We start from the raw sequence: 13,318 nt of genomic DNA, 5'->3' as shown, positions 1-13,318 counted from the left end.
TGTCCTCAGAGCTTGGAGAAAAGGACCTTGGCAACAGGCAAGACCAACAAGTGTCTCATGTGGGCAATTAGTGGAGGAGTTTTGAGGGGGAGGTCCAGAGTTCTGTTTCAGTTCCTACTTAACATTACTGATGCTGAAGAAGCTAATGAAATCATCAGCAATAACTATGGTGTGTTTATGTTTTTGCCAAAGGATGTGAACAACTACACCTGAAATAAGAGCAAGCTGGTGATCCTATTGGAAGAGAAGGTCCAGAACTTCAGGTTGTGTATCTACTATCCAGTATATTAGGGAGAATGAAGTTTTCTAGCACAGAGCAGGAAAGGATGTCATGAATGAAGAACATACAGGGGATTTTTCTGAGGAGGATGTCAGTTCCAAAACACAGGAGGCAGACATTTGGAGGAATGTGACATCCAGATGTAGAAGGACTAGGAATATTTCGCCTTCTATATATAGGATTCTTACAGAATCAATCCATATCCACGCACCTGAAGCAATATGTAAATATGCAGCACATATGACTTATTTCCCAAGTCAAAGTTAAACATGATCTGCTGATTTCTGTAAAGGAATTAAGCACATGCTTAACTTTATGGGATGTAGTAATATTTATCTGCCATATCTGCTTTATCCTATTCTCACAAACTACCAAATATTAGAATGATTCACAACATCTGGGGAAGTATAACATATGGTTGGAGCTTTATAAGCAGTTTGAAACTCAGACTTATATCGGGATTAATGCTGTCCTCACAAATAATGGAAAATCCAACAAATGGCATTTTTTTTTCTGACCTGGATCAGCAATATATCAAATTTATTTTTTATTGCACTTGTGCCCCAATCTTCAGCTGAGGAGGTCAGAACAGTTTACATATGGTTCCCAAGTGGCTATACGGAGGCCTGCATAGTTTCATTTGGTTGTATGGAACAGGAATTCATTTATAGTTTACTGGAATACATAGCCCCTGCTAGGAACATTTTTTTATGTTAGCACACTAATGCCTTTGTTGCTTATATAAGTTGTGAATACAATTAATATCGTATAAGAAGAAAAAGGAACAATTTAAAAATTACAAATACATTCAGTTTATAAACAGATCAAGTGCATATCTATCTGCAATGAATTGAAAATGTCATTTATAATGCGAGTTGGGCATAAATGAGAAAGGTTTATTTGATACAGAAAGGGACATTTCTGAGATCATAACTTCCAAGCTGTATTATAACAAGTTATTATTAAGGTTCTGACTATATAGTGGTGTTTAGGGCACTAGAAATTATGGTATGACATGAAAGGGGAAAAAACAACAACATTCATATAACAAAGAGTACTGAAAAGCAAGGTGTATAATTTTATATGCAATATTTTCCAGTATAAAACTAAAGTGTAGCAACACATCTATAAGAGTCATGCTCTTCCTCAAATCTGTGGCATATTATGTTCTTTTATGAACCTGCGATATTGGTTTTCACTTGAATTTAGCAGAGAAGTAACTATCTACAGAGCATGCACACCCTCTAGTGGTCACAGGGCAATAGAAATAAATATTGATTGCAAATTTACTTCTTGATATTTTTAACTCATATTCTTTTATCTTCACTGTGTTTTATACAATCCATTTTGTATGAGTGGTTATTTTTCTACTTTTCTGTTGGCTTCAAGGAACTGTTAAGATTATTTTCAAACATATACCGTAATGGGGTGGTCATGGCTGACAGGAAGCTCTGGCGTGGGCTGGTCCATGAGGTCACGAAGAATTGGAAGTGACTGAACGAATAAACAACAACAACTGTAATTGACTGGCTGATATTCAATTACAATCAGAACGTGTTCACATAAAGCACGTGCTTTGTATCACAGCTAGCCATCCATTCCTAAGGAAGTTTCACTAAGGCTTTTTTACACTCATCTGAGCTACTGAATTATGCAAATTCAGATGAACACTGTCTTCGAGGAAACATTAGAGAAATTAAGGATAGAACATGATTACCCTTATAATAATTAGGACATAATGAGAAGACAGGAAAACTTGCAGAAGAGAATGATGCTGGGGAAAATAGAAGGAAAAAGGAAGAGGGGCTGACCAAGGGCAAGATGGATGGATGATATCCTTGAAATGACTGGCTTTGAAGGAACTGGGGGTGGCCACAGTCAACAGGGAGCTCTGGTGTGGGCTGGTCCATGAGATCACAAAGAGTCAGACTGAATGAATAAATAACAAACAATTGATCGGCTATGTAGGGAAGATTTGTAACAAGTCTACAGTAGGTTTAGAATAGTTATATATTATAGGTATTGCTGGTTAAATCTGAAGTTAGGTAGTGTTAGGCAGACTGCTGCTTCTAGTTGGATGGAATCGTGCACCCCTCATGATGTTTTTCTTCCTAAGAGAGTTTTCTGAAGATACTTAGGCTGAACAAATGCAATCATCAAGAAAATACAAGTACATCGGTCAGTTGGCTTCCTTCCTTCATTATGCTTCCCTGAAAGCAGATACCCAGTTTTCTCTCTATCACGCTGTGAGCACATTTAGGAAATTGAAGTTCACTTGAAGTCCCAATCCTCAATGTTCTGTTTTATTGGACCCTCTCGTCACATCTCCTCTTTTGTAGATTCTGATGTCCTCTCCACTCACACATACTTTATTTCAAAGTGAAAATCATTCCATTCTTGGATTAATTTTTTTTGTTCAAATGAAATGTAGTGTTATGGCTTCCTACAGATTTATTATGGCTGGCTGGAATACACTCATATCTCAGATAAAGGATAAAACTGGAGACAGTTGGTAAGGTGCATTCCTTAGGGCTGGCCTGAGATATTTTGTCACCATAGGCAAAATAGTGAAAAAGCACCTCCAAGACTCCCAGACTTGGCAGCCCCTCCTTCCATCATCCACTATCAACACACTCCTGTAATTGCTCCTCTGCTCGATTCACTGTTTACTCTTCACTGCTCTCAGCACACCTTGGGTCTTTCCAACTGATGCTGTCGTTCATCCATCTCTAATTCACATCTGGTTCTTCCGCTGATGCCTGGCCCATTCCTGTGTCAATATTTGCCTATCTTTTCCTTTATGCTCTTGCTATTCCCATAGTCACTCTTGACAGATTCAACATGGTTCTTTTCATGTTCTTAACTTCTCAAAGCTCTGCCACTAAGCTATGATATTTGGAATTTGAAATAGTTTTACAACATAGGTCTATATGGGATGTAGAAGTATTGTGGCTGTACCTGCAGACATCATATGTTCTCTCTGTCAGCACTGATGTAGACACAAAGAAAGACCAACTGCAGAAGCATTACTGATAATTAGGTAACTTCCCACAGCAGGTATTTATTGTGCTGAAGGGAAAGAATGAAGTGTTGTCATGAGTCCTGGCAGCCTGTTTCTTATTAACAGACAATAGACAAAGGATTCCCAACAACCTTACAAACCTGGAAGTTCAGGGAGATGAGTATGCCACATCATGAGACAACAAAAAATTAAACATCAAGTCTCATATTCTGCCTTTTATTTTTCAATTCATAAGAAACTGAACTGTTATATTTTAATCTTATTTGCAATAACAAGGCTGAGTCCTTCACTGTTTAATTTTTTAAATGAGGCAGTGATAGAACTCAAGTCCATTGTTTTTACTACTAATTTTGAAAGGGTTGGCCTGCTTCCTCTTATGGTTACATAATAACTGCTCTGAGATGAATGGTAGTCACAATTATTGAAGGATTACTTGTTGGACCAGGCCTTAGACCAGGCATCCTCAAACTGCAGCCCTCCAGCTGTTTGGGCCTTCAACTCCCCAAATTACTGACAATTGAAAAAGCTCGTTAGGGCTTCTGGGAATTGGAGGCCCAAAGAGCTGGAGGGCTGCAGTTTGAGAGTGCCTGACTTAGAGTTTGGCAGATTTGAAGGGAAAATGGAAAAACATTGCTGTTCAACCTAACCCTTTCTCAGTTAAAGGATGTCGCTCGTCTATGATAGGATTGGAAAATGTGGTCTTCTTTATGTTGCTGGACCCATCTGGTCTTGCCAACATAGCTAACGTAGAAAGGTGACAGAAACTGTAATCCAGCAACATCTACTAGGCCAGGAATTTCCTACCCTTGATGCCTCCAGCTCCAGTAGGATCTTCAAATTTGTAGCAATGCAATTTAACATGTCTTCCTTCTACACCAGCGTAAACAGCTGCACAGGTGTAGGAGCTTGGAAGAGCAAGAAAAAGAACAAGAAGAGGAGGAGGAACTGAAGGAGGTTATAGGGGAAGGTCATTGGCATAGGAATGTGGGTGCAAAGTCCTGACATTTTATAGCACATACGTTATAAAGTTCATAATTAAAAAAACACCAGAGGACCCACAGCATTCCTAAATCCTTTCACTCATTTTTTGTCAGCAAAGGTACCAGTACAACCAGAAGACCTGCTACTATCCAGCCGAACAAGCCAGGCTGTGAATCTTTCTTGACACACTGGAAATAACACTAAAAATGCACTGTGGGGTAAAATCAATAGAGAAATGGTCTGTGTCCGGACTCTGGTCCCCAACTTCATGATTGGAATACTCTACAAAGAGTGTATATATAGAAAATAAACAGCCTGTTAAATTGCTTTTTCAGCTGCATTCCCCAATGGCCAATGTCCAGGTCAAAGGTACATGCACTTAAGGATTTCTATCAGGATTAAATATGTTTATATGATTGAATGTGATTTGAGGCTAAAAGTTGTCCCAGCATTCTCACAGTCTTCTTCAATGAGACTGGAATGCACGTACGAAGGCCCTTCATATAAATTGCTGAGAATGTATTGCAGGAGTTTGTCAGATTGAAGTCCTCTAGATTTGCTCAACCTCATTGTCTGAAATCTGAAAACACGTCTTTACAACTAACCCTTAAGTAGAGAACAAAGAAGGATGCAAGAGAACTATTCCTTAATTGTTAAGGTGGTGGAAACTTCTTGCAGAAATCTTTCTTACAGTTTCCCTGAAGAATATCGATATAATGGAGGAAGCCAGTATGAACTGAAAAATTCTGAACAATCAGACCCTCACATGATTACAGGAATCACGACGAGAATCTTCCTGGAGCATTTAAAGCTACTTTCTTCTGCATGGAAAGCAAATGGTTCCTATAAAAATGCTGTGAGCATATCTTTTAATAAGGGTTTTAAGCAAATTTCTTACTAGCTAATTTTAACCTCCCTTCTATAGAGAGACTAGCCTAGTCACCAAGTGAATGTATACTTTTCTATCTAGCATCTTATTCTCAGTCTTTGAATTGTTTAATTTTGTCCCTGCTGTTTATTGGTGAGCTCTACATCTTTAGTTTGTCTGAAGAGCCTTTACCTGAGGTTTTCAGAACTGAATTCTGATTCCAAAAACCGAAGAAACTGGTCACGGCCCACTGGATCTTTCAAGACTTCATCTATAGAGAAACCCCATCTTTTGACGCGATGCTGAGAAGGCTCTTTGCTATGAAAAGTGTACAGAAAAAGAGAAGTATCAGCCTGTGCCTCCTTGGGAACTCTTCAAGCATTTCTTGGTGACAACTTAATTCAGAAAGTTCAGCAAAGGTGTAGGGTGAGTAGTGACAATTTAAATTAAACTGGCAAAAATACATTTGACTTAAGAGAATAGAGAAACTGCATATGCAAAAGGGTGATTTGTTACCCTGTCAAAATGTCAGAAAAAGATAAGTAGGGTGATGCTTATGGATACAAAGGTGATATCAAACAAAAGACTTGTTTAACACTTCAAAGCACCAGCTCAGCAGCCCAAGAAAGTAACATCCCCAGCATTTGAGCTAACTGCACGTTAATCTCTAGCTAATACGGTGGATCTTTGGCATCTGCTGGGGTTTGGTTCTTGGATCCACTGTGGAAAATAGTGTCCTATAAATAAATTGGCAAAATCAAGGTTTGCATTGGTTGTCACCATGTCCCAGTAGAAATCAAGTCTACCAGATTAGCTGAGAAACAGTTCATCTACAAGCAACACCTGTGGCCTTAGCCCAAAAGACTCTTGAGTTTGTAGTCTTGTCGGGAGATATCGTCTTGCTGGATGGTGTTATTGTGAGCTCACTGTGTGACTAGCTTTGTGAACCCTGGACTGGAACTAGACTTAAGTTCTTTGGATTCTGTCTTACAATTAGTTACACTGTTGCTCACTGACTTATTTGACCTCAGAACATGGACACTGACTTACTGGCACTGGGACTGTGGATTTGGGCTTTGGTTCAAGAACTCTCTGTTCTTGAACCCCTTGACTTGGATGTTGACTATCTGTGTTTGAATGTGAACAAGGCACATCATGACAGTTGGCCACAAAATGTGCAGTGCTATTGCTCACTGCAGCATGCATTCAAAGATATAAGCATTTTTAAAAATCACAAGAAAATCTGAATTCAGCCAAATAATGTGCTGGCTGCCACAGATGTCAGTGTATCCCAGATCCTGGGCAAAATTGGCCCTGCAAAATGCAAAGCAAATTGTAAACACCTGCCCTGCCCATAAAGGGGGCTGTCAAAAATGCCTCAAGGGCATGGCTGAGCAGCAGGGAATCAATTAATTACTAGTGCTCTTAACTGTCACGCTCCTTTTTTTCCACTCCTTATGCCTCTGGAGCGCTAGTACACATCTCTTCTGAAAATGGAAAAAATTCCATGTAGAGTAATTTGAGGTTAGGTTCTGTGGCTAACCTGGCCTCAAACCAGTTCCAGATCTGTCAATCTAATCACGCATGCAGTGAAACCAGTTCCTCCCAAACTGCTTCCAAACTGCATTATATGTCAATATTGATATGCCCTTAGAAGAACAAAAGCTTCCCTTTCAAAACATCTATTTCTTACCTTGTTTCTAAGTCCCAAAACACAGTGTCATCATTTATCCAGGGATTGGAAGGTTCCGCAGGAGTTATAAAAGGATCGTAGTCAATATACTGATCTGAGTAAGTAATTAAACTTAACAGGAGAGAAAAACACAGGGGAAGAGGGGAGGGAGGACCATGTTTATACACTGTATATAAATCCCATGGTATATTCCCTTTAGACATCAATTGAAAATATCATATTTACACCACAAAGTATTCATAGAGATTGAACAAAAAAAAATCACTTTTAACACTGCAATTCCATCATGGCCACTGATCATATTATAAGGGGATGTAAAGCAAAATAAGGAATCCGGATAAGCTTTCCCTAGGAGCCAATCAATTGCAGAAATAAAGATGTTATAAAGGCTTATTTTTACGGGGTATGAACTCAGTGGCTCTGTTTTATAGTATCTTGCCTCTTACAAGGCTGAGGGGAAAACAACGTATTTTACTGTCTACAAGGATACATTTTGCATTCCAGGCCTGGAAGCCCCTATGACCACAGCACCACGCAAGAATCCAGAATATAAGAAAACAGTTTACTGTAAAATATATCAAAAGTGTAGGAAAAAAACAGGAATAGAGAAAGAGGAGGTATATCAAAAAGGTTTAGCTGTAAGCAATAATCCAACAGGAATCCAAATGCCTCATACAGATTCAAAGGTAATACAGTCTAGGAATAGTCAAAAATCACAAGAACTGCTTAAGTCCACAAGCAAGGTTGTATCCTTAGTAAAACTTTATCATGAATACAAAAACAGAAACATAGTAACTTCCAAGAAACCTGCATCCCAAAACCAAAGGCTTGACTTGAAACATGAACCTGGAACTCAGGCCTAGCTTTTTACTCAAAACGCTATGTGCCTTAAGTAACTTTAAAGTAACTTGCCAATTGAGAGCTATCTATGAAAGCATTTCATCTCCCATGACTTCTATCCCCAACTTTCCCACACAGAAGCTCTGCCCTGTGATGCCTATTTTCTGTTCTGATCTGTAAATGAAGGCCTTTGTTGATTTCTGTATCCCCAGGTGGTTTTCCCTGGGAGCCTTCAATATCACTTATTACTCCGCTGGACTCCTTATCTAATGTTCCAGGATCTGGCTCTTTTGACTGATCTTGGAGGCCTGCATTTTCCCAATCAGATCTCTCACTGAGAGAAGCATCATTCCCTTGCCTTAAATCTTCATCACTTTATGCCCTAGGAAATCCCACAGGCAATCCCATAATCCTCTCTAAAACATCAGCGAACCCATCAGTCTCAGGCTGATCTACAACAATACACATGAATGTAACTTCTGTTTAATTCCAGTCAAAATTAAGCACTTCTTAGTGCCATCGATTTCTACTGGAGAGAGTTTGGTTTGCCAATCCTTAATTTGTTTAACCAATCTATAACTCTGTCTCACAGAAATCAATCACACAAAAGAACTTAAGTTGTTTAATCTTGTTAGCTAATATTCTGTTTAAATTATTGTTGTTCATTCGTTCAGTCGTCTCCGACTCTTCGTGACCTCATGGACCAGCCCACGCCAGAGCTCCCTGTCGGCCGTCACCACCCCCAGCTCCCTCAAGGTCAGTCCAGTCACTTCAAGGATGCCATCCATCCATCTTGCCCTTGGTCGGCCCCTCTTCCTTTTGCCTTCCACTTTCCCCAGCATAATTGTCTTCTCTAGGCTTTCCTGTCTCCTCATGATGTGACCAAAGTACTTCAACTTTGTCTCTAGTATCTTTCCCTCCAGTGAGCAGTCGGGCTTTATTTCCTGGAGGATGGACTGGTTGGATCTTCTCGCAGTCCACGGCACTCTCAGAACTTTCCTCCAACACCACAGTTCAAAAGCATCTATCTTCCTTCGCTCAGCCTTCCCTAAGGTCTAGCTCTCACATCCGTAGGTTACTACAGGGAATACCATGGCTTTGACTAGGCGGATCTTTGTTGCCAGTCTGATGTCTCTACTCTTTACTATTTTATCGAGATTGGACATTGCTTTCCTCCCAAGAAGTAAGCGTCTTCTGATTTCCTGGCCACAGTCTGCATCTGCAGTAATCTTTGCACCTAGAAATACAAAGTCTGTCACGGCCTCCACGGTTTCGCCCTCTATTTTCCAGTTGTCAATCATTCTTGTTGCCATAATCTTGGTTTTTTTGACGTTTAGCTGCAACCCGGCTTTTGCGCTTTCTTCTTTCACCTTGATTAGAAGGCTCCTCAGCTCCTCCTCGCTTTCAGCCATCAGAGTGGTGTCATCTGCATATCTGAGGTTGTTAATGTTTCTTCCAGCAATTTTCACCCCAGCTTTGCATTCATCCAGCCCCGCACATCGCATGATGTGTTCTGCATACAAGTTAAAAAGGTTGGGTGAGAGGATGCAGCCTTGCCGTACGCCTTTCCCAATCTTGAACCAGTCTGTTGTTCCGTGCTCAGTTCTTACTGTTGCTACTTGGTCCTTGTACAGATTCCTCAGGAGAGAGACAAGGTGGCTTGGGATGCCCATCCCACTAAGAACTTGCCACAATTTATTATGATCCACACAGTCAAAGGCTTTAGAATAGTCAATGAAGCAGAAGTAGATGTTTTTCTGAAACTCCCTGCCTTTCTCCATTATCCAGCGGATATTGGCAATTTGGTCTCTCGTTCCTCTGCCTTTTCTAAACCCAGCTTGAACATCTGGCAACTCTCGCTCCATGTATTGCTGGAGTCTTCCTTGCAGGATCTTGAGCATTACCTTACTGGCATGAGAAATAAGGGCCACTGTACGGAAGTTTGAGCAGTCTTTCGCATTTCCCTTTTTTGGTATGGGGATATAAGTTGATTTTTTCCAGTCTGATGGCCATTCTTGTGTTTTCCATATTTGCTGGCAAATGGCATGCATCACCTTGACAGCATCATCTTTTAAGATTTTAAACAGTTCAGCTGGGATCCCGTCGTCTCCTGCTGCCTTGTTGTTAGCAATGCTTCTTAAGGCCCATTCAACCTCACTCCTCAGGATGTCTGGTTCTAATTCATTCACCACACCGTCAAAACTATCTTCAATATTATTATCCTTCCTATACAGATCTTCCGTATAGTCTCGCCACCTTCTCTTGATCTCTTCAGCTTCTGTTAGGTCCCTGCCATCTTTGTTTCTTATCATACCAATTTTTGCCTGAAATTTACCTCCAATGTTTCTAATTTTCTGGAAGAGGTCTCTTGTCCTTCCTATTCTGTTGTCTTCTTCCACTTCCATGCATTGCTTATTTAAAAATAGTTCCTTATCTCTTCTGGCTAACCTCTGGAATTGCGCATTTAACTGGGCATATCTCCCCTTATCCCTGTTTCCTTTTGCTTTCCTCCTTTCTTGGGCTACTTCCAGTGTCTCAGCAGACAACCATTTTGCCTTCTTGGTTTTCTTTTTCTTTGGGACGTACTTTGTTGCCGCCTCCTGAACAATGTCTCGGACTTCTGTCCATAGTTCTTCTGGGACTCTGTTTACTAAATCTAGTCCTTCAAATCTGTTCTTCACTTCCACTGTATATTCACTAGGAATGTTAGTGAGATCATATCTAACTGGTCTGTGTATTTTCCCTGATCTCTTTAGTTTTATTCTAAATTGGGCAATAAGAAGTTCGTGATCTGAGCTACAGTCAGCCCCAGGTCTTGTTTTCACCGACTGGATGGATGTCCGCCACCTTCGGCTGCAAAGGATGTAGTCAATCTGATTTCGGTGTTGACCGTCTGGAGAGGTCCATGTGTAAAGCCGTCTTTTAGGTTGTTGGAAGAGAGTATTCGTTATACACAGCGTGTTTTCCTGGCAAAATTCTATCAGCCTGCGTCCCGCTTCATTTTGTTCTCCCAGACCATGCTTGCCTGTGATCCCTGTTGTCATTTGACTTCCCACCTTGGCATTCCAGTCTCCTGTAATGAAAATAATGTCTCTTTTTGGTGTATTATCCAGTAGGTCCTGCAGATCCTCATAGAACTGATCTACTTCTGCTTCTTCAGCAGCTGTGGTTGGGGCGTATATTTGGATCACTGTAATGTTGAAAGGCTTTCCTTGCACTCGAATTGAGATCATTCTGTCATTTTTTGGGTTGTATCCAAGCACCGCTTTAGCGAATTTCTTATTAATTATGAAGGCTACTCCATTTCTTCGATGTTCCTCTTGTCCACAGTAGTAGATCTGGTGGTCATCTGATGTGAAGCGGCCCATTCCAGTCCATTTCAGTTCGCTGACCCCCAGAATGTCTATCTTTAGTCTTGACATCTCACCAATAACAACATCCAATTTGCCCTGGCTCATAGATCTTACATTCCAGGTTCCTATGGTGTGTTGATCTTTAGAGCATCGGATTCGTCGTTCACCTCCAGTACCGTCGGCCGCTAGCCTTCCTTTCGGCTTTGAGCTAGCTGCGTCATCACATCTGGGGCTAGTTGAACTTATCCTCTGCTCCTCCCCAGTAGCATTTTGGCCATCTTCCGACCTGGGAGTCCCATCTTCCAATGGCATACCGACATATCTCTGGTTGTACTGGTCCATTTAGTTTTCTTGGCAAGGATACTGGAGTGGTTTGCCATTGCCTTCCCCAGGGATCACGCTTGGTCTGACCTCTCTGCCACAACCGTCCCGTCTTGGGTGGCCCTTCACGGTTTCGCTCATGACATCATTGAGGTGCTCAAGCTCCAGCGCCCCGACAAGGCGGCGATCCTTTGCTGGAGGTTTAAATTATTAATCACATATAAAAAAATCTCACTGAAACAGCATCTTCAATGGGTATTCTTAAGGATAGGATATGTGGCACTATTTCATTCTCTTGTTGCATGAGCCATTGCTACATGCTTTATGGGAGAATACCATCAAAACAGTGTTTCTAGTTTTGAGAGGAAAATCTCATGTTTAAAATTTTACAAATTAATTATTAATATATACAATACAACTCCCGTTTCTGTGAGGCCAATACACATGAATTCAGTTGTCCATGTCTGGAAAAAGATATCCCTTTTTATATATATATAAAAATATAGGTCCTTCAGTGTAATTCTAAGGCACTGCTTCTTAAACTCTGGGTCTTGACCCCAAATAGGGTCTCCTTAGATCAATCTTGAGGTCCCAAAAATTGGCAAGAGTAAAAGATGATATCTTGGTTAAAAGTTTTTATTAAGTGAATATGAGAAACAAAAACATCTACAGATAATCAAATACATATAATACAGGTATGCCATTCCATCGAACCCTTATTAAAAATGAATTTAATGTTGCTTCCGGAAGTTGTAGCCATAACAGATTTTTTTTGTTCCATCCCCGCCTTATACCTTTTTCAGATTGTTAATAGACTTGCTCTTATGGGATGTCTGTGGAATTTTTTTTATTAATTCTATCTTTTCCATACTATAAATATGCATGGCAGTCAAACCTTATGGTTATATCCCTTTAGGTTGAATAAAGTTCAAATTTCTAATCTAACTCACTCTTTTGGCCAGCTGAAGCTTACCACTTTGTAATAGTACCTAAGGGAAAAGATTTCTGAACATCACTTAGTGACTGCTTTAGGCATTAATCAAATTTGTTGAGTAGTGTTTATAGTTGACTCATAAACCTCATAAAAAGAAAAATCAGCCTCTTTGGCAAGCCTTAAAAATGCTGATTTGTTATCAGTAAATGTTTGATTTTTATATCTATTTTATATACTTATACACCAAGGGTCACAAAAACATTTCTTAGGCCAAAAGGAGTTGCGAGTGGAAAAAGTTAAGAAACACTGTTCTAAGATAGGCTTCCACCAGAGGTTGACCATAAAGTTGTGCTGGAAAACTTAGGGCCCTTCTACACTACCATATAATCTAGAATATAAACTCAGATAATCAATTTCATCTGCTTTGAAGTGAATTATCTGAATCTACACAGTTCAAAGCAGATAACCTGGATTTTATACAGGTGTGTAGAAGGGGCCTTAGAAATGCTGGCAAGGCATTTTCTCTAGATATATTCTAGGTCTTCAATGCAATTCAATGGAGTGCTTCCACCAGAAATTGATCAGTTAAAAATGTGGGCTCAGTATTGTCCCCAATGTTGTTTAACATCTACATGAAGCTGCTGGGGAGATCATCTGGAGTTTCGGAGCAAGATGTTATCTGTATGCAGATGATGTCAAAATCTGTCACTCCTTCCCACCTGTAACTAAGTTCAGACCTTGAACCAGTGCTTGGCTGCTATGTCAGACTGGATGAGGGCTAACAAATTGAAATTGAATCCAGACAAGACAGAGGTCCTCCTGGTCAGTAGAAAGGCTGAACAGGGCATAGGGTTACAGCCTGTGCTGGATGGGGTTACACTCCCCCTGAAGTACAGGTTCGCAGATTGGGAGTGATCCTGGATTAATCGCTGAGCCTGGAACCCCAGGTCTTGGCGGTGGCCAGGGGAGCTTTTGCACAGTTAAAGCTGCACCCATACCTTGGGAAGTCTGATCTGGCCATGGTGG

General features: G+C 40.5%; 1 protein-coding gene across 3 annotated transcripts in view; it reads right to left on the bottom strand.

The window, feature by feature from the left end:
* The window catches only part of RGS6 (regulator of G protein signaling 6), a 282,343-nt gene that overhangs the window by 32,385 nt on the left and 236,640 nt on the right, over positions 1–13,318 (bottom strand). For all 3 annotated transcript variants that reach the window (XM_060761517.2, XM_060761526.2, XM_060761535.2), the window contains exons 13-14: positions 6,845–6,955; positions 5,344–5,469 (exon numbers count right to left, since the gene is read on the bottom strand). In XM_060761517.2, coding sequence (XP_060617500.2) covers positions 5,344–5,469; positions 6,845–6,955 — 237 coding nt within the window. The remainder of the gene's footprint in view (positions 1–5,343; positions 5,470–6,844; positions 6,956–13,318) is intronic.

The sequence above is a fragment of the Anolis sagrei genome, chromosome 1, assembly GCF_037176765.1.
Source record: "Anolis sagrei isolate rAnoSag1 chromosome 1, rAnoSag1.mat, whole genome shotgun sequence".
NCBI lineage: Eukaryota > Metazoa > Chordata > Lepidosauria > Squamata > Dactyloidae > Anolis > Anolis sagrei.
The sequence above is the reverse complement of the archived record's forward strand: the minus strand, read 5'-3'. Positions and strand labels throughout refer to the sequence as shown.